At 36.7% G+C, this 21,307-nt stretch overlaps 1 protein-coding gene across 5 annotated transcripts in view; it reads right to left on the bottom strand.

The window, feature by feature from the left end:
* Positions 1–21,307, bottom strand: part of LOC139772959 (carcinine transporter) — a 47,900-nt gene that overhangs the window by 2,059 nt on the left and 24,534 nt on the right. For 2 of the 5 annotated variants that reach the window (XM_071707048.1, XM_071707045.1), the window contains exons 2-9: positions 6,142–6,400; positions 3,091–3,301; positions 2,293–2,551; positions 1,867–2,059; positions 1,106–1,324; positions 813–1,027; positions 381–556; positions 123–295 (exon numbers count right to left, since the gene is read on the bottom strand). In XM_071707048.1, the coding sequence (XP_071563149.1) occupies positions 123–295; positions 381–556; positions 813–1,027; positions 1,106–1,324; positions 1,867–2,059; positions 2,293–2,551; positions 3,091–3,301; positions 6,142–6,400 (1,705 nt within the window). Of the gene's footprint in view, positions 1–122; positions 296–380; positions 557–812; positions 1,028–1,105; positions 1,325–1,866; positions 2,060–2,292; positions 2,552–3,090; positions 3,302–6,141; positions 6,401–7,721; positions 7,839–8,185; positions 8,503–10,292; positions 10,311–21,307 lie in introns of those variants that run through there. The other 3 variants (XM_071707046.1, XM_071707047.1, XM_071707044.1) reach the window with 3 other exon arrangements.

Raw genomic sequence — 21,307 nt, 5'->3', positions numbered from 1 at the left:
TTTTTTTTACTTGAATCTAATACGAAAGAAGATGAGAGGAAACGAAAAAGGAGGAAAGACAGAAGAAGAGAGAAGAGAGAAAGAGAGAGAAAAGAAAAGAGAGGTAATTATAGAGAACTTACGAAGATATGCAAGGAATCCACCAAAAGCTCTGATCCGTGCCGAAGTCGTTACCCTCCTGCAGAGTTTCAGGCAATTCTTGATCCAAGGTTTCCGGAAGCGCTAACGTTAAAAACGCATCGATAAACGACAGAAAGCCGAGCACTATCAGCGGTAAATGTTGATTGACGTCGGCCTGAAAACAACGATGACGATTGACTCAATTAATCGACCTGGCGACTGGATTTCGTTTAATCACGCGGATTTTCCGGATACTTTACCAAGTAGATCACGTAGGGTCCGATGATGTGAGCAATGTAGCCAATAATGTGAATCAGAGATACACCTTGCGCCCGCACTACGGTCGGCAACATCTCGGCCGCGTATTGGAAACCGATATTCGCGGCGATATTGACACCGAGGCGCGCCAAAATCGCCATGGTGACGGTTAGTGGACCTGAAACATCACGAGTTATGTAAATGTGGCGTGTTACAAGTACATACTATTCGCAATCCGACGAAACTTGGATCGCAGATCGCAGAGCAACAGATTGGAAAATCTTATCTTCACGCTCTTTCCCGTTTTATCTTTCATTTCTTATTTTTCGCACCCTTATGACAATTTTACGTTTCCCGTATTGTTCTGGTGATAAGGGCGAAAAAGCCCGATGACAACAAAAATAATTTACGTCGCGAGTGACAATGTAATTTACCGGGAGGAGTGCTAATAGCGATGAGAGAGAAAACGCCACATATAAACATCGAAGCAAAGCCCATCCATCGTCTGCCCCATCTATCGAGGAAAAGTGCCAGCAGAATCGCCGCCGGAAGCTCGGTTAGCGCGGCTAAGGAGAACGATGTAAACACGTCCGGATCCAACAGCTTCATGTTCCAAACATGTCCGTCGAACACCAGAATGATCAACAGCCTGAAAGCGAACTGTTTGGATCAATAGTCGTTTTAAACGAGGGAAAATAGGTCGGATCTGAATTTTCCTGGCACTCACCAGTAAATAACGAGCATGACGGTGATACGAGCCAGTCGGGGCAGCTTGAAAAGATGCAGGACCGTGTACTGATTGTGCGATTGATCCTTTTCGATCATGTTATTGCAGCTCTTTTCGAATTCCTCGAACACCTCCTGCTTCACTTCCCTGCCGTTGACCTTTGCGAATTTCTTCAGCATGCCGATCGCCTTGTCAACCTTGCCGCTCATAATGTACCATCTAAGAAACAAAATAGGCCAATTATTATGCGCCTATCAGCATCTATACCCATATATGTGCAACATATAAAAGATAATTTTATTTCATGATATGCCCATCAGACATCCAAGTCTGTCGAAAGCAAATCTTGTCAAGTATCTGTCACAAATTTTGTCCGGCAGAAAGACTACAGATTTGATGCCGATTCTGATGTATCACATGATGTCGGCAGAACGCCAAAAGTATGACATAATCAGACAACAGATTGGCAGCCTAAATCGAGCAAATCCTGCTGGAACCGTTCAGGTTCTACGTGGTTTCTGTTGCCAATCTCACATTGCCTGTCAATAGGCTCTGTTTGCACGATTTCTGCTACCAATCTGATTATGTTAGCAGACTCTGCTAGAAGAACACAAGCTGAATGCGAACATAGTTAATGTTAGTCTGCTGACATATCTGATCAAATCTGTTACCAATCTGCCGACAGACTGCTATATCACTTTGTTCACTGGGTAATTTATATTACAAATTTGATACGAGACAATAAGAATAAAGGCAAATACCGTGCACTTTCTGGGACAAGCCACGGACCGAGAAAAGCGACGATCATCGGGAATGCGGTGACGACGCTTAAAATTCTCCAATCTGCGATCCAATATGCGATCCATGGTAGGAGACTAGCGGCGACGGCAAAGTAAATCCCGAAGGACATGTTCGCCACCAGAGTTCGGTACTTCGGACCAACGTATTCGATCACTACGACCAAAGTTATCGTCAGTAACGACGACTGAGATGTCGCAATATAATAATTCCATTATAATCGCGTTAGAATTCTATTTCAGAATTCAATACTTTACTTTTAATCGAAACTACTGCGATTAATAAGAACGAAAATACCTATTTGTATCTCCTTAATAAGCTGCTATATTCGGACAGAAAATTTATTTAGGTCCTTGGTGATTTTTTTATTCGATCGTGACGATACGTACCTATAATGAAGAGTACGTTGAAGCAATTGTCAAACGACGAACCGACGATCAGCCTTGCAAAGCAAAAAGACCAAAAGCTGTTGCAGAAGGCGGTTGCGATGGAGGCAAAGAATCCTACGGCATTGCAAGATACTAATGCCGGGATTCTGCCGTAGTGATCGGCTATGTAGCCGAATATCAGGCCGCCGATCATGCTGCCGACGAAGAAGGCCGACTGGGCTGCGGAACCGAGAAAGGTCTTCTCGCAAACCCATTCGAGCTGGCAAAATTAGTGCACATTATTATAATTGCAAAGAGGTTATTATTATTAATAATATTGTCGTCGATGACGTTAATTTGTTAGCATCTTTTGTATATGGATATGCCGCGACTGAAGTAATTTTTATAAATAATTTCTATCATCTTTAGCCTTATAATATTGCAATGCTGAGGAGCTTGAATTGCATCGGACGTCAAATAGCATCAAATATTGATATACATACAACCGAAGCTTACGCTACTTTATATTGGTGACAAGTATTAATAAACGTTGCTCGACGACGTCACCAGTATGGTAATCAATTTTTATCTCGGATATTACGCAACACCAAAAAATACCGGTGCGTGAACCGTATTTTCGGTACCGGTTTCTCTTTCGCTTCGTAAGAAGATGACAATGAAGCTGCGCGCTTGGCAAGAAGAAGAAAAGAATAAAAAGCCGGTTGACGTTTCGCTGAGCGCGTCAGTCGGCAAATTTATTAATCAATTAGCTGCGGCGACAGTGATTCATGGCGAGTGGTAATGGCGCGTTTTAGATACCTCGGCGGCGATTGAGGCGTACGGTATCATCGTGTAATTGAAGGTCCATCCTTCCTTGCATCGGACGATCGGCCACGACAAATTGGCCTGCCTGACACCTTGCTCCAAGAGTTCAGTGTAATTCACGTCGTACATGTAGCATCTCGAGAATGACGTGGCGCTCTCCAGCCTCAATTCCTCGTCAGTAGCCGGGGGTATCCCTACCGCGATCCTGTCATAACCCAGACGCAAACAAAATCGTTAGGAAAACAATAAATCTATATGATTTTTTATATCTCGAATATCTTTAATTCACTATCGCATGTAACAAAAGATAAGAGTGACGCGCGTCGAAGAAATGGCATACTCGTTGAAATCTACGGCGCGCGGCGTTATGCGCGAGTCACGCTAGTATATGACAGCAGATAGGTTCTCCGATCCTTTGGGGACGTGCCATTTTTGCCCGAGGAATGCGATTACGCGTTCTATACGGTTCATAAATCCAAAGACAGAGAAAATGACAATTTTATCCTAAAGAGATAGGCGCGTTTCTACTATTCCCCGGAGTATTTATATTTCGTGCGGCCTTTTATTCTCACCGGAGATTATCATTTTAAGTCATGTCGTGGCTAATTTTAATAATGCTTCGCTTTTCCCAAAGAACTCTGCGGTTTCTCGAAGATGAGGGGGGAAAAGTCCATTCCTAGATAGTCTTTCAAAGAAGAAAAAGATTCCTCCATCTCTCTCATTCTCTCATTCTCTCATTCTCTTATTCTCTCTCTCTCTCTCTCTCTCTCTCTCTCTCTCTCTCTCTCTCTCTCTCTCTCTCTCTCTCTCTCTCTCTCTCTCTCTCTCTCTCTCTCTCTCTCTCTCTTTTGTAGAATTCCAGTGGAATCCCTTCGAGGTCGACAACCAAACTGGTTTTCTGTAACTTTGGATATACGACGAGAAACCACTGATCGAACGATCTGAATCACGTACAACCGCAATGACGGATTTTCCTATGTGACAGTCATGCAGGAAACGTCTGGCACAATTATCTCCGCGCGACACGCGCTTGGGTAAAAACACTGTATACGATTAAATTATTCCGAAATGCTTGAAAGCACACTAAAAATCGTAGCCAACGAAATATTTCAACGAAAAACGTGTTTGGAAAAACCAGAATCTAGAAATTACGTTTGTCAAATGAATGGTCTCGCACGTCTGTTCGCAATTTTCATTGACGCGGAAAGTTTATGTTCCACTTAAGGAAAAAAGAGAAAAAAACGTACTTATGCACTTCTATTTGTGTAACACGCTTACAGCGAAAAACCTACAAGAAATGTAACGTAATTAGACGTAATTATATTTCTAGCTTTAGAAAAATGTTCTTTTCGTGGGACAAGAACGGAAATTATTCGGACGTGAATTAAGTCATATGTTTAACGCGGAAGAAGAGATCTATCTTTGTCGTCTCATACATTTTATTCCTTAAGTGGTTTAATCACAAAATAACACCTTATTAATCCTACCTCCTATTTTAAACATCATGTATTCAACTTCGGGAAAACCCAACAGGAACGCCGCTGGCAATAATTTATTTTTGGCTTGAAGCGAAGTAAAAACTAAGATCGCACTAAATGAATCATTAGCTTTTATGTAGGGTTGTGTGGGGTGATGTGCAACATGGGGTGATGTGCAACGTTTCCGATTCCTGGTCTGCATGTCGACATTTGACAGAACCGCATACTGCCATGTGTTTGTGTCGACAGTACCTTGTTTTAGATAAATAACTCGCGAGATAGCACGCACCCTGGTTTGCTGTACGAAAAGCGAGTTAAATTTCTCGAGCTGAAAGTTTTTTTTGCTTTTCACATTCATAGTGATTTCGTGATTTGGTTTTAGTCATCTTATAGGTAAATATTTTTATATTGTTAGTTTTTCAAGTGCTTTTGATAATCCAAAACGATTTTGTGATTTCCTTACATTGTGTTGGTGTCACGCCAGTCCGCGCAAAATAGCGTGTTTGGGGGTGATGTGCAACACTATCATTTGAAATGTGTCGACATGCAAGGTCGCAACTATTTTACTTGTGACAACTGCGATTCAGATGATGAAAAATAAAGTTTTTTGCGTTTTTCCTTTCATTATATTAATTTTTAAGCGATAAATAAATAAGAAATCAAATAAAATGATTTTGTGAAATTTCCATTTGTCAGAGGTCGATTACAACACAGTGAAATTTTTTGTTCACCAGATTTCGATTAATTTGTATTTAAGAAGCCCAAATTTAACATTTAAGTCGATTGATGTCGATATTCATGCATTTTTTACCTTAATTTTACCTGTGTTGCACATCACCCCAAGAAAATTTGAAAATGCTAAAACAGACGTTTTTGAAAACTCGAAAAATTTTTAGAAAAAATTTAAAATTTTGTAAATCTAATCACGCAGAATTTTAGTATTTTCCTTCCTCTACTTTATACAGCCATGATATATTCAAGAATTTGATTTTTGGATATGTTTTCCGCGCAACGAAAAAAAGTGTTGCACATCACCCCACACAACCCTACTTTCTCAAAAGAAAGTTGATTCATAAAAAATTTCACAATCGTTAACAATCTAAAAATTATCGTCATTCTTGTAAAGGCGATGAAACGGTGCAGAGAATTTGAGACACACTATATGCATATAGGCAAAAAATCCAACACGCAAGGGTGAATCTATATATAAGCCAAGCCGACCATGGCCCAAGGTCTCGGTCAGCTCGAACCGACTGGACTTGAACTGTCGTTATGAAATAGAGATGAAAAGAATTTCGCTATCTTCTCACTTTTTGTCATTGCAAAACTGTCTCGGACATTATTAAACTTACAAATCTCGGAAATTTTTTGTTCTTTGATCTCCCTCGCACAAAAATATCTTACAGATCCGCGGAAATTACTTCGTGGTAATTATTTAAATATCACATTACTTCATTTTTTTATTTGTCACAATTATCTAAATGTGAAATATTATTTATCTGTTATTTTGATTTTTGAGTGTGCACGTGTATAAAGTATCGAGAGTATCAAAAGGCTTCAAGCTTACTTCTCGTAATCCGTGAGATTGTAATGATTCAACTCCGATATGGTGCACCAATGCTCAGCAGGCACGAGTGTGATGAAAAATTGCGTAAAATACAAAAAGGCGTAAACGAAGGTGAACGGTAGGAGGAGGATGAACAGGAACCACTGGTATCTGCTCGCCTCGCCGACGTACGGCAGAATATCGTCGAAGGTCTCGATCTTCGCGGGACCGTTGCCTTCCTCGACTTTCGTGGACTCGACCATGACCGTCATCGTGATATCTGAAAAGAATAACGAAAAATGCCTGTGATTCTCTTAATGAACGTTTATCGCGACTATATAACGGCGAAAAAAGCTCGTCGAGTATCGTCGGTATACTCGGTATACACGTGGACGTGCGGTCCCGTTCGCTGGTATGTGAAACAACGGGTATGCGGGAACAAAGAACGAAATACATAATGCGATAACGAGGCGAGACGCCTCGGTATCATTATGCCGCTAATGAGCCGAGCGGATCTGTGTAAATGACGACGAGCGTATGGGAAGAGGAAGCTAATAGGAATAAATAAAAGACTGTTATTATGGCATAGCGAACGCTACGACGCAACAACGCGTGTAACTGGTCTTTTTAATTACAATATTTTTACATTAAGCACTAAACTGACCGAACATCAGAGTTGTATATTATTTCGAATGAGGGGATTTTCTGATTGTCAAAGCGGAACAGATAGTTGGACGAATATCGAGTATGGTAATCAAGGGACCGTAAAAGGTCATGTAAGATTATTATACATACGTCAACATAAACAAAAAGTAGGTGACGCAATATTAAAACAAACAAATATTAAGGAATGTTTTCTCTAGTAGGTACTCGCTTCTCGAATCTCGTTCAGATCTGTAATTTCTACAGGCTCTGCGTCGGTTATATCTTTACGAAAATCGCAGAATCGATCGGCACCTCATCCCCTCACTTCTTATTTTCCTTGAGAATCGGGACGTTGTTTTTAAAAGTGACAGGAGCGCGCGACTTGAGATATGTTCCTCGCTCATAATCCTGCAACGCTTTCTTCGAAGAGCAAATTCGGAAAAATATGCGCCTTTACGTAGCTTTATATACGAATATAAATAACTCCGCCACACGTGCCACGAGCTCGTCACTCGTGTTAAGTAAAAAACGTTCATGTAATCATAACAGATATATCGTTGAAAATTTACAAGGTATCGAAACGATGTTGCATGAATGACTTGAACGACGCATTAATTCAGTACAGAAGTAATTACACTGAGCAATTATATACCGTCCTCGACGATATATACGTAACGAAAAAGGAAAAAACGCTGCCGGTAAGTCATCACCGCTAATAATCCGATCAGATATTCATAAAGTGCGATATATACTTGCGGGGATTGCCTTTAGTAGAAATTATAATTTGCACTGCGGAATAATGGAACCAAACAAAAAAGAAGGTAAACAATATCAGCGAATGCGCAAAAGCAACGCAGTCTTGTTAATTATATTAATAATCCATTGCCGTCTCTTCACTGATTTAATCAGATCTATAATTACCACCCTATCTCGCTTATCAATCTGTAATATCTTGCCTCGTTAATTCAGCTTAATTCCATTATTCCTTCTATCCGCTTTTGTCCACTGAATCAATATACTTGTTCCGTTTCGGATGATCTATCAACCGTGAATTCTGCGACGTGTGATATTTTCTTATAACAGAAATAGGAAATTTTATATGGCAATGTAAGCATGAACGTTTGATACTTCACAGTCTTCACGCAATTAAGTAATGATGTGAAAATCAGAAAATTACAAATTCAGAAAATAAAAGAACGACACGTCAGTTATTTGCACAAAGTGTTAGGTTTTGTGAAACTTCTTATTGTAGCTTCGTAGCTCCATTGCATTCAGTTTTATCCGTTTTGGCGAAAAAGAAGATAAAAAAAAATGTCCCACATTTGTCTCAAAATCATTCCACATTATTTAAAAAAGAGAAAAGGAAAAAATATCTGATGGCACGATTGAAATTATAAGAGACAGACGAACATTTGTTTACCTATTGATTCTTCTCAAGTGGAGAACAAGGTAAGTCACGATGGCGCGCACAAAGGTAATTATTAATAATCCACAAAACAAGGATCCACTTTATAAAGGTCATAAGAAGTAAAACGGAAAACAGATATTTGGAACGCTCGAACGAAGTATATAAATATTTCTCTTTCGATCGATCACACGATAACGCGAAGAAGGCGTCGAGGAAATCTCGATTTTCTGATAGATCGCCGCAAACCGATATCTTTCGGACCTTTTCACGCACTACATCGTCTCGTTTCGAGAAGCGCGCGGACTGTCGGCAGCGTAACTGATTGGTGGGGCTTTATAGTCTTCCACTACAGATACAGAAAACCACGCGCTTCCCCACCTTGATGGGACCGGTAGCGACCGGTAGACACCGGGCGGCTCGGATAAACGCGATCTGTAGGCGCACGGGGAAGGTACGCGCTTTCCGTGACGTCACTGGAGCATGCACGCACGAGAACGGGGATTTAGCGATTTTTTTTTGTACCGCGTTCCCGCACGCACAAGCGATCTTTTCTGATTGCGTACGCACTCGTTTCACGAACGTCATCGCTTTCCTCCGCGGCGCGGCAAGCCGCAACCTTTCGCGAGAGTCTTGCGCGCAGGTGAGTGCACCGATATAAAGAGCGCGGGAAGAGTGCGAATGCATGACTCTCTGCGTCCGAAGGAACGAAATCTCTCGACGCTTGAAAAGATCCAAGCGACGTCGAGTCGCCAAAAAGATTAAGATTCTTCTACCTACTTTCTAAATTTCATAGAATGGTTTTGTCACTAATTGTATATTCGAGTCATTACAATAGTCACTCTAAAAGAGAGGATTGTCACTCTAATTTGAATAAATGCGGGCACTCACTCATATGGTAGGAGTTAATTTTTCAATCAAACCTTAGAGCGACTACTCTACCGGAGTGATACGATCTCAGTCTAAAGCTATAGTGACAGAGTGAAATTTTCGGTAAATATGCATAAAACTAGTGCCACCCCCAATGACTTTGACCTTGACATATGTTGTCAAGACCGGCGGTCGTTTTTTATTAAAAAGTTATTAACAAAAGAAGTTTGAAAAATATAGCAGTTATTTTGAATATTGAAAGGCATAAATGACTAATATGTATATGTGAAAATAGCACATGTATAAACAAAAAAAAGTCATTTAAAGCAGACATTAAACAGTCTTTTTGTTAAAGCAGAGAATAGTTGGTATATAGAAATAAAAGTATATATGTATACAATTGTATATACATATATAATTGCAAGAATACAAAGTATTCTCTGCTTTACCATAAAATTATATAATTATAATTGTAAATATTATTTATTGAATGCGTGGGCGGGAGAGGGACGGAGTCCTTTCCCCTGCACTCCCACACCAAAAAAATTAACCTAACATACCCAATGTAGGCTGCTTTATCTCCACCGCCCTACACCTGGTGGTGTAGGATTAAATTCGCTTTTTTTCAATACTCAAAATAACTGCTATATTTTTCAAACTTTTTTGGTTAATAACTTTTTAATAAAAAACGACCGCCGGTTATAACTTTCTGATTGGTCGCTCAGGAGAGTGACCTTGACAACATATGTCAAAGTCAAGGTCACTGGGGGTGGCACCAATTTTATGCATGTTTACCAAATTTTCCACTCAAAATTGTAGAATGACATAATTCACTCTTATGGACACTGATCTTCTGCACTCGAAAAGAGTGCCCTTTCACTCAAATGGGGTGCGATTTCGCTCCAACTTATAGAGCGCAATTTTATTCTTTCTTGGAGTGGCGAATCACTCGAAGTGCATAGGTTTAATTTTCACTTTTCGTTAGACTTGCATTTTACTCGTTTTGAGTGATATTTCACTCTTTGAGTTTTAGAGAGTATCATAAAAGATCATACCTATACATACATATTTTTAAATAAAATAACCATGTTTATCTTCCGGCCAGTAGGACAGGCCTTAACTCTTCGATGATCCAAGTAATATCGAATCTCCGATCTCCGATAAAGATTAAGAAATCTAGAACCTTTTCAAGTAAAATATTTACGTTGTTATTTTCATAAACGGTCAAGTTCATCTATTATAAAATACTTACTTTGATCTGTGTCTCTTCCGGTCAGTCGACTCCGGCCTCGGAGATGCCAAATAAAACCTTGAAATTTTTATTTTATTGCAATAACATTTAGTAATTAGTTTATTTTTTCTTCTTTATAATTTTTGTAATTATATTAAATACATCTGAAGAAATCTAAACCTAATAAGTCATTAATTTATAGTAATGCTATATTAATGATTTAATTAGAATGTAATTAGTCATAATATTAAAGTCGGAAAATATGTGAAAATGTTTTGTTTAATCATGTGTTTCGGCAAGGTTTCAATATCTCGTTCGGCAAATATCGGAGAATTACATAGGTTGAGAAATCATTGATACGAAATACTGCTTTTATCTATTTTCGATCGATATTATTAATCTGGTAATATTTTAATTCAAGAACGATTTAATGCCTAAATAATATGAAAAATTAACTGCATATCAAGCGATTCAGTTTCAATGATTTATAGTACTTGTTCAATCGCACAATATTCAATTAAACGTCAATAATTTAATTAGGTGGAGAATATTTCCTCTTCGAGCGTCTTTTTCTCTTAAATTATCTGTTATAATGGTTTCGCTAGTTTGGACTAACAACTCATAATGTATGCGGAAATTAACAAGTCAAGTATCAATTATAATTAGAAAAACGTGCGTCACTAATCTCGTCGTACGAGAAAAAAAAAAGGAAAAACTAATACGTGAATCATGAGGAAACTTGTTATTCATAAAAGAAGCTCGAATAGTAGATCTTCATTCGACACGATTATATATGTATCATCGTGCGGGGTACTCTCAAAGAGATTCACAATACAGTAATTTGCGAACGATGACATCCAAACTGGGAGAACTATTATCCAGGCAAATGCGCGATGGCGTAACTATGGTTCACGCAAACACAAATCTGTTTGCGGGGGATTTTTGGAGATTATCCAAAAAACATAAAAACATGAACATAAAATGAACAACACGTCGTCACATCAATGATAAGCTCATGATAATATAATGACAACATGATGAAGCTCTTTCTTCTATGATACCTAAATGTCTTTTCTCGCTTCTGTTTTATAGTCTAAACGCTCCGAATATATTTATCTTAAGGGCAAAACCTGATTTCTTGACTAAATGCGAAGACTCTTCCTAAATTTTTTCGATAAATATCGAATTACGGGATAATATTGAGGAAAACGACCGCGATGGCGAAAGGAGGGAATTATTTGGTTAAAAAATCGTGGATTTGAATTATTTCAACCCGAAAGTTACGAACGACGTCGAACATTCGTTAAAAGGTGAATTGCGTACGCAGTGCATCGATAAATATCATCGATCAGCGACGGTGCCTCAACTTCCGACGGCGATGCGTCGTGAGTTCTCGAAGAGTGCTCCAGACCCGAAGATGACGACCTTGATCGATGGCACATGCGCAGGGAAACCCCGAGATAACCGGAATAGAACGCCGGTTCGGACGAAATACCGAGGTGGAGATGTCGAGAAAGACGACGAAAGGTAAGGCCGGACGGGACGAAACCGGTTGACGAACGCGAACGACGACGTGATGGTGGAAGAGCGGCTACGCGGCGTCGCGGAGAAGGAATGCCCGAGCGTCATCGTCTCGCAAGACTGAGGAAAACGCGCGAGTTCTTGCTTGTGCATGAAGGAAGAATTCGAGGAACGGCGGAGAGAAAATACTTGCGGAACGTACGCGACGTCACGGGAATCCTGGCCTTCTTTTTTTTTCCTAAATGTCATCGCGCACGCACGCCACATATCTCGATGCATGCAGTTTGTTTCATCGTAGCATAGAGAATTACTAATTGCGTCGATTGACAACACCTTCAATGATAAACTCACTTCCAAAACCGACGATAAATATTCATAACTACATGAATCTTAATTTGTCTTTTAAATTAAAACTTCGCTAAGAATGTTACTTCTAGTCAGGAATGACATTCCATGATTGGTGATTGATAAATGAAAATGTATTTATAATTCGCCTTTTAATTGAATCATAAATAAAAATTTATTTCTTATTTGGCCACTTCTGAATGACGAAGAAATTTGTGGATATTCATCATTCACAAAAGTGGCCAAATAACGAATACATTTTTATTCGTCATTTAATGGAAAGGAGAATAACAAATAAATTTTTATGTATTATTTAATAGAAAAAGAATAACGAATAAATTTTTATTCATCATTCAATTAAAAGGCGAATTATGAATACATTTTTATTTTTTAATTTTTTGTTATTTGTGTTTGCACATTGTTTATTTAAATAAACAATGTGCAGGTTTCTACTTGCACACTTAAAAACTATAAGGAAGCAATGTGCAAGTTTCTACTTGCTCACTTAAACAAGTTTCTACTTGCACACTTAAAAACTATGAGAAAGCAATGTACAAGTTTCCACTTGCACACTTAAAAACTATGAGGAAGCAATGTACAAGTTTCTACTTGCACATTTAAAAACTATGAGGAAGCAATGTGCAAGTTTCTACTTGCACACTTAAAAACTATGAGGAAGCAATGTGCAAGTTTCTACTTGCACACTTTTTTTTATGGATAGAGTATCATTAAAAATACTTACACATTTTTTAAGCAGAAATCGTTACACATTTTTTAAGCAGAAATCGGTAACCCTCTCACCGATTCTCGCAAAATTCAAAACAACCTTCTTTTAATAATAGGGTTGTGTGGGGTGATGTGCAACATGGGGTGATGTGCAACGTTTCCGATTCCTGGTCTGCATGTCGACATTTGACAGAACCGCATTCTGCCATGTGTTTGTGTCGACAGTACCTTGTTTTAGATAAATAACTCGCGAGATAGCACGCACCCTGGTTTGCTGTACGAAAAGCGAGTTAAATTTCTCGAGCTGAAAGTTTTTTTTGCTTTTCACATTTATAGTGATTTCGTGAATTGGTTTTAGTCATCTTATAGGTAAATATTTTTATATTGTTAGTTTTTCAAGTGCTTTTGATAATCCAAAACAATTTTGTGATTTCCTTACATTGTGTTGGTGTCACGCCAGTCCGCGCAAAATAGCGTGTTTGGGGTGATGTGCAACACTGTCATTTGAAATGTGTCGACATGCAAGGTCGCAACTATTTTACTTGTGACAACTGCGATTCAGATAATGAAAAATAAAGTTTTTTGCGTTTTTCCTTTCATTATATTAATTTTTAAGCGATAAATAAATAAGAAATTAAATAAAATGATTTTGTGAAATTTCCATTTGTCAGAGGTCGATTACAACACAGTGAAATTTTTTGTTCACCAAATTTCGATTAATTTGTATTTAAGAAGCCCAAATTTAACATTTAAGTCGATTGATGTCGATATTCATGCATTTTTTACCTTAATTTTACCTGTGTTGCACATCACCCCAAGAAAATTTGAAAATGCTAAAACAGACGTTTTTAAAAACTCAAAAAATTTTTAGGAAAAATTTAAAATTTTGAAAATTTAATCACGCAGAATTTTAGTATTTTCCTTCCTCTACATTATACAGCCATGATATATTCAAGAATTTGATTTTTGGATATGTTTTCCGAGCAACGAAAAAAAGTGTTGCACATCACCCCACACAATCCTACTCTATATAAAATTACATGTACATCTAAAGGAGGGTCCACATTATCGAGCAGAACCGCGAGCCGAACTTCGCCACGAACCGAAATTATCGAGCCAAAGATTGGCTCGATAATGTGGACGCATGATCGGTTCGCGGCGAAGTTCGGCTCGCGGTTCTGCTCGATAATGTGGACCCTCCTTTATACACTTTTTAAGCAGAAATCGGTAATCCCTTCACCGATCCTCGCCAAATTCACTAACAATCTTCTTTTAATGTTACTCTATCTATCAAATAACTTAGGGTAGACCGAGGCGAATCGGATCAATATAAGTTTTAAGACAGTTTTCGTTTGTGTTTTATTTTTAAACGAGCTATTTTATCGTGCTAATTAGTAATCCAATTCGCCTCGGTCTACCCTATATATTTTTTAGGCAGAAATCGGTAACCCTTTCACCAATCTTCGCGAAATTCAAAACAACCTTCCTTTAATGATACGTTCTATATATAAGATTACATGTATAACTTGTACACTTTTTAGGCAAAAATCGGTAACCCCTTCAACGATCATTGCCAAATTCAACACCAACCTACCTTTAATGATACTCTATCCATAAAAAAAAATTAAGCTCGATATCTCAAAATTTGCGGAAATTAGGGCAATCATATAGATTTTTTTAGATAAAAATCGGTAACCCCTTCATTATTAGCAATTTTTATTAATTCTATTATATTCTTCAGTTTTTTCTACCCCTATTTCATATATAATTCTTTAAAATTTGGTTAATCAGTTCTTGAGTTATAGAAATTTTGGTAAGTTTGGCTGTTTTTTAAAACAGAAATCGGTAACCCCTTTATTATTAGCAATTTTTATTAATTCTATTATATTCTTCAGTTTTTTCTACCCCTATTTCATATATAATTCGTTAAGATTTGGTTGATTAGTTCTGGAGTTATAAAAATCGGTAAATTTGGCACATACACACACACATACACATACGCACATACACACACACATACATACATACAGACATTTTTTAAAATTGCAATTTTTCGACGTTTTAGAACATTCTGAACACATTCAGAAAAACAAAAAAAATTTTTTTTTAACGGAAACAAAGCTTCCTCTATGAGGAAGCAAAAATTAGTAAATAATGCCGATTCACGCTTCTAACATTCACATACATTAGCGTCTCAAAGATTTCGTTATAAAATTTAACAGCTTCGTAGAGCTCTAGCTTAGTCGCATTTTGCTATAACATAATAAGCTTTCGCAAATTCTTTTGATGCAAACCGATAGGTATTTCATAATCGTCTAAGAGTCTAAGCGCTAATTGATGGCATTCAATTCAGTTTTGACAGCGATATTTATCACACTAAAATGATAGATCGATTAGAGTGACGAAATCAGCGTTGAAATCGCGTGAGCGACAATAGCGATACGATATTTAAATTGATCTGTATTATGACAATAAAAATTAAATGATTTTGGCGCCGCAAGCATTGTCGGTTCGAAACGATTAAATTGACACGGACGATATTAATTCCAGCGCTGCTCTGCTCAAATGTGATCGCCGCGAGAATGTTGTACGATAGAACTCTCGCGTGGCATCGTCCTTGAAAATTGCAATAATTGCATAAAACGCATATGAATCTAACGAGCTGTTAAGCGAGGACATGATAAAGGCGACACGAGAAACGACAGTATTGCGATAGAGTATTACGACAGCATATCGGAAGCGTGTCAGATACGAAATAAAGATGCAAACGAACGACGCGAACGCGAGTCACTGTCGGTAGTAAAGTAGTAAAAGAAAATCCTAAAAATTTTTTATCAATGGTTGACATTTGCCGAATAGTGGATTTGACTTAGAATGAATGTTGTAAGACGACTCGTCACAGTTTAAGTAAACTGATAAATAAAACAGATCGATGGATAAGAAAAAACGTATCCTAACAGCAATAATATCCTGTATATCTATAGAATATACTAAGGATACTATACTTAATATACTGAGAACATCCTTATAATATTTTATACTTTACGATATCCTCTGAACATTCTCAGAATATACATTTGCTGTTAAGGTATAATGTCGAAGTCTTTATATGATTAATTCTATATCGTTGAAAAGTATGTTTTAATGGCATATATTACTTGATAAATCTAAGGCCGGTATTCATAATCAGATCTTATTTCAAGACCGTCTTAAGTAATATCTTAAGATGCTAATACGGCTCTGTGATTGGTTAATGACATCTTAAGATTGTACTTAAGATGGTCTTAAATATAAGAACCGACTATGAATACCGGCCTAAGACTTGTTATTTTATTAAAATAGATTTCCACTCTACGCTAGGGAGAAATGGCGGTAGCAATTCCCCACAAAACGAAAGATTTGTTGACGAGGGTCAACACATTTTTTTAAATGGGAACCCTTATTTTTTCATTGCCTTATATAAATATAGAGATAAAAACAAATACTTTTTATTCGGAACATTATTTTGATGAATGCAAATTTTTCGAGATAATCGACTTTAAAGAAGGAACATTTGTTTTCATGGCAAGATTCCGATAACTCTGGCGCCTTAATTTGACGATGGTTTCTGGTAGTACTTTTAACACTGAACAAAAAATTATATAGGTCTTATAGGGCTAACCGCTCTGGTTTTCAAGATATACAGTGTTAAAGTTAAAAATAAATAATATGAATTTTTAAATAATACTTCAATTGTGTGTGTATAAACAGTACACACGTAGGCGGGGGAGGGGCTACCGCTCTTCCTCCCCCGCAAGCAGGGGGGGTGGGGGTGAACCTCGGTTCGCGTCAAAAGTTAAAAACCCGTTTTTTCTTCTTTCGTCGCTTTGTAGAAAAGTTGCATTGTGTAAAAATATTTAATATCTGTAACAGAAATAATTTGTTATAGCAGCGAATAGTTAGGATATTGAAAAGTGGCACCTCGTGACACCTCGTTTCGCGTGGAAAGTGTATGCGTGGAGGCAGTAGATTCCGCCCTCCTGCGGGGGGCTCCACTATTGTTAAATTAGACACGTAGCGTGCCTTCAAAGTACATGTGTCGGCTTTCCACGGGTGAAAAGTTGTAAACCCATGTGGCACCTCGTTTCATATCGACAACATTATATATTGTTTTTAGTTTATTAACAAAAATAAATTTCAAAAAATACAGAATTCTGTACCTAACGTAAAAAAAATAAAAAATATTTAGTCTATCAAATGTTCAAAAAGTGATGGCCATTATAACTTCAATGCATTTTGCAATACGTTTCCACAAACTCCATTCAGTGTTTTGCGAAGCTTGTAGAGTGATAGAAGTGCAAGCTGCGCAAGCATCAACAAATATATGCTGTTGCATAGTGTTGTCACAAGTGTTGTAGGTATCTCAGGGTCATTAAACATAACAAAGTTTTAGTTGTAACCGTAAAACTATAAGAAAATTATAAGTAATAAGAAAATTAATCAATCACACTAGATTATTTTTCGACTTCAAAGAGAAGAATAATCGACTGTGATTGGTTATAATTTTTTACGGCCTTACGTTTACGATTAAAACTTTGTTTATACGTGCAATTGTCTTTATCATAGCATATATTTTTTTAAATAATCTCTAGAGACAAAAATCTAAAGATGTAAAAGATCCGGCGAACGAGCGAACCAAGTCGACAAGTCCTTCTATTCATCCTATTCACTGGTTAGGAAAATGTTAGAAAAAACCTATTGCAAGATGCATTGAAGTTAATGCAGCCATCATTTTAAACATTTAATAAACTAAATATTTTTTTCTCGTTAGGCACAGAAATTTATAAAATTTATTTTTGTTGATAAATATACTTACGTAAAGGAATACAAATTATTATAAACAATAAGAAGCTTATCTTAAAAAAAACTTCTTTGGCCTTTATTATTATTAAATATTTTCGAATCAAGGAATAAATTATTTAACAAAATTTTATTCAGAAATCTTTTTAATAATTAGTAATTTTATAGATACGTATGAAAACAAATGTCCTTTTTTTAAGTCAATTATCTCGAAAAATTGCATTAATAAAAAAAATGTTTCAAATGGAAAAATTTGTTTCTATCTCTATTTTTATATAAAAAGTAATAAAAAAGGGAGATTTCCATAAAAAAAATTAAGTTGACCTTCGTTTGACGTATAGTAGCGCCATCTATAATGAAACGGATAGTGCTCTCTTGTATCTTCTTTCATTCCAACCAAGTTTTGTCTATGGTTTACCCTGTGTATTAACTGATTTTATATTACTGCAAAATTGATAAATATAAGACTCGTTTTTCGAGTATCTCACTAGATAGACTTCCTCAAAAAATATCAAGAATCATTCGTCGATAGCTCGCAACAGAACTGTTTGCCGAATGATGAATTTGACTACGGATTTGGGGGGGGGGGGGGTCATCACAAGCGGAAGTTTAGTACAATACAGTAACATCATGCACGGCAGACGGTCATCGCTAAAAATAGCGAAAACTGGAAATAAAGTTTTTTTATTCACTTTTTGTTGACTTGAAATACATTAAAACGGTAAGCAATATAAGCTGAAATATGCGTTAAGACATGGATATTGCCATAATTGCCTCTCGAAGATAAAGACGCGGCCACGAGAAATTGGCTCGCGGGGTTCTGTGAAGTTGTAAATCGCCGAGCTGCAAGTCCTCAGGCAGCTTCTTATCGGGTTCAAGTATACCAAAACGATAATGATGCTCCTTAACAGTTTGAACGGGCAGGAAGGATGTACGCGTGCTCGAACTTTGCTGTCTAATGATGTTTCGAATCTTATGCTTTTCGAATATATCGTTAAGGATCGATAAACTGGCGCGTGGCAGAAAATCGGACGCCCGTTCATTTTTCTTGCGGTCGCACCTTCGGAAGTTGACGTTAATTATCCTTGCTACCTTAACAAAATGCGAGGAAGTCTATTCTAATAAAGTTCACAGAAGCGAGTCTTACAATTATATTTATCGAAAAATATCTGCCATTGAAACATGCTCTTCAATATTTTCGATAATAGTAAAGTATATACAATGAAATATATATATATATATAATATATGTATTTAACATATATAATATATGTATACATATATAATATATGTATACATATATAATATATGTATACATATATAATATATGTATTTAATTATATATAATTGAACTTATGGTAAGTTTTTCTATTCTAACGTATTTTTTCGTTTGCCTTTAGAAGTAATTATCCTGATGGCTTGAAAATATTTGAGTAGTATAAAATGCGCTTTATCGAGCGATTTCACTCGTTTTTGATAAAATATAGGTTTTCGATCTGTCGACATATCGGTAAATTATATCCGACGGTTAGCTCTCTCATGTAGATACAAAAACCGACGGATTTTTTCATGCTTTTAATTTTAGTAAATGGATTACTATAATCTCTACTATTATATAAAGGGGAAAAGTTTGTTTGTGTGCCATTGTTCAGGGTAATCTTAGAAACTATTGAATCAATTTCAAAAATTTTTACACCGGTGGATAGCTTATGTCTTCCTGAACATAGGCTATGTGCCATTGTGCTACAACCTAATTTGAAAAAAAATTTGGGATATTTAAAATTTTAAATTCTTTAAAAGAGTCGTACTTAATGACTTTTCCTGTTCAGATTTTCCTAATCGACCAAATCTTAAAGTATTTTATATGAAATAGGGGTAGAAAAAACTGAGGAATATAATAGAATTCAAAAAATTGCTAATAATAAGGGGGTTACCGATTTCTGTCTAAAAAAATCTACGTAATTGCTCTAATTTCCACAAATTTTGAGATATCGAGTTAATTTTTTTTTTATGGATAGAGTATCATTAAAGGTAGGTTGTTATTGAATTTGGCGAAGATCGGTGAAGGGGTTACCGATTTCTGCCTAAAAAATGTATAAGTTATTTGATGGATACAGTATTATTTAAAGAAAGTTGTTATTGAATTTGGCGAAGATCGGTGAAGGAGTTACCGATTTCTGCTTAAAAAGTGTATGAGCTATAGGGTAAACTCGGGTATGATGGCCATACGGAAAAGATGGCCCATGGCTGTAATTTCTCCAATAATGGCTAAACAGTGCATTTTTGTAGTCATTCTAAAAAATAATCAATATTTACAGTAGTTTATGTGCGTACACTATTCGAAATAACAATATTGTGAATATTATATCATATTTTTATTTTCGACTGCCTGCAAAGTTTTTCATGTGTCCGCTAAAAGCTGCTATAACGTCGAATAAATTACAGTTAAGCTGTCGTAATCAACGTTACACACATAATTAAGGTATGTAAATTGTAATTTGACTATAATTTGTATTTCTATTTTCACTATTTATTTATAAATACTATGGTCATCTTTTCCTCACAGTTTGGATAAAATGGCCCACTTTTTTCATGATAAGTCGGCCCACACAATCGATATATTAATATGACTATTATTCTGCGAGACAAAAGTCGATTGCTTATCACACAGCTCGTGACACTGACTTTTTGTTATTATAGAAGAGGATTGTGGATAATGTGCAATAAAAGTAAGTATTAAAAGATTTTTTATTTTGATTTTGTTCTCGTTTCGGGAAATATTGTGATATTTACTTCGTAAGTGTTTAGCTATCAAGCGAGAATCTCATCATTTAATTGCCCAATATCACGTTGCTTCTTGAGTTTTTATAGAAAGAATTTAACAATACTTATCGCATAACAAGTGACACGGTAGTCAATTAACTTTTACTTATACGGAAAAACGGTAAACTGTACTGCTAAAAATGAGGTTAGGAAGTGAGGTTATAAAACCTGTCTTGTGTACTGACAAAGCATAGTCAATATATGCGTGCAAGGTGATAGAAATTACTTCAAAATTTTCAAAAAGACAATAATAATAATATTTATAAATAGTGACAGTGTTTGTGTTTTTATAGATGCCAAATAAAAATAGGAATCGAGAACATACGCGAGGTAAAATGGTCGCAGGAGCAGTTAACTGCAGCCCTAGAAGCCAATCAAAATGGCACTTCTATACGTCAAGCAAGCATTCAAAATGGTATTCCTAGAAAGACTCTTGAAAGAAGATTTAAATCTGCTAACGCAACAAAGGGTGGAATGGGGCCTACCTACCTGCTCGCTTGGAATGATATGAAGAATGAAGAAAGAATGGTGCACCATATTAAGATGATGCAAAAGCATGGTTTTCCGCTTACTCGAGATGATCTTCGTACACTGGCTTATAACTTTGCTAATCAACTTGAAATCAAACACAGATTCAATAATGAAACTCAAAAAGCTGGATATGAGTGGCTTTATTCATTTTTGTCTAGACATCCTGATGTTTTTGTACGCAAATCAGAAAGTTTATCTCTTGCCAGAAGTCTTTGTATGAATAGACAAAGAGTAAGTGAGTATTTTAAACTT

Source organism: Temnothorax nylanderi, unplaced genomic scaffold (assembly GCF_030848795.1).
Source record: "Temnothorax nylanderi isolate EJ_2023f unplaced genomic scaffold, tnyl_v1.0 TNYL_tig0055_pilon, whole genome shotgun sequence".
Classification (NCBI taxonomy): Eukaryota; Metazoa; Arthropoda; class Insecta; order Hymenoptera; family Formicidae; genus Temnothorax; species Temnothorax nylanderi.
This window is presented reverse-complemented; position numbering and strand designations above follow the sequence as displayed.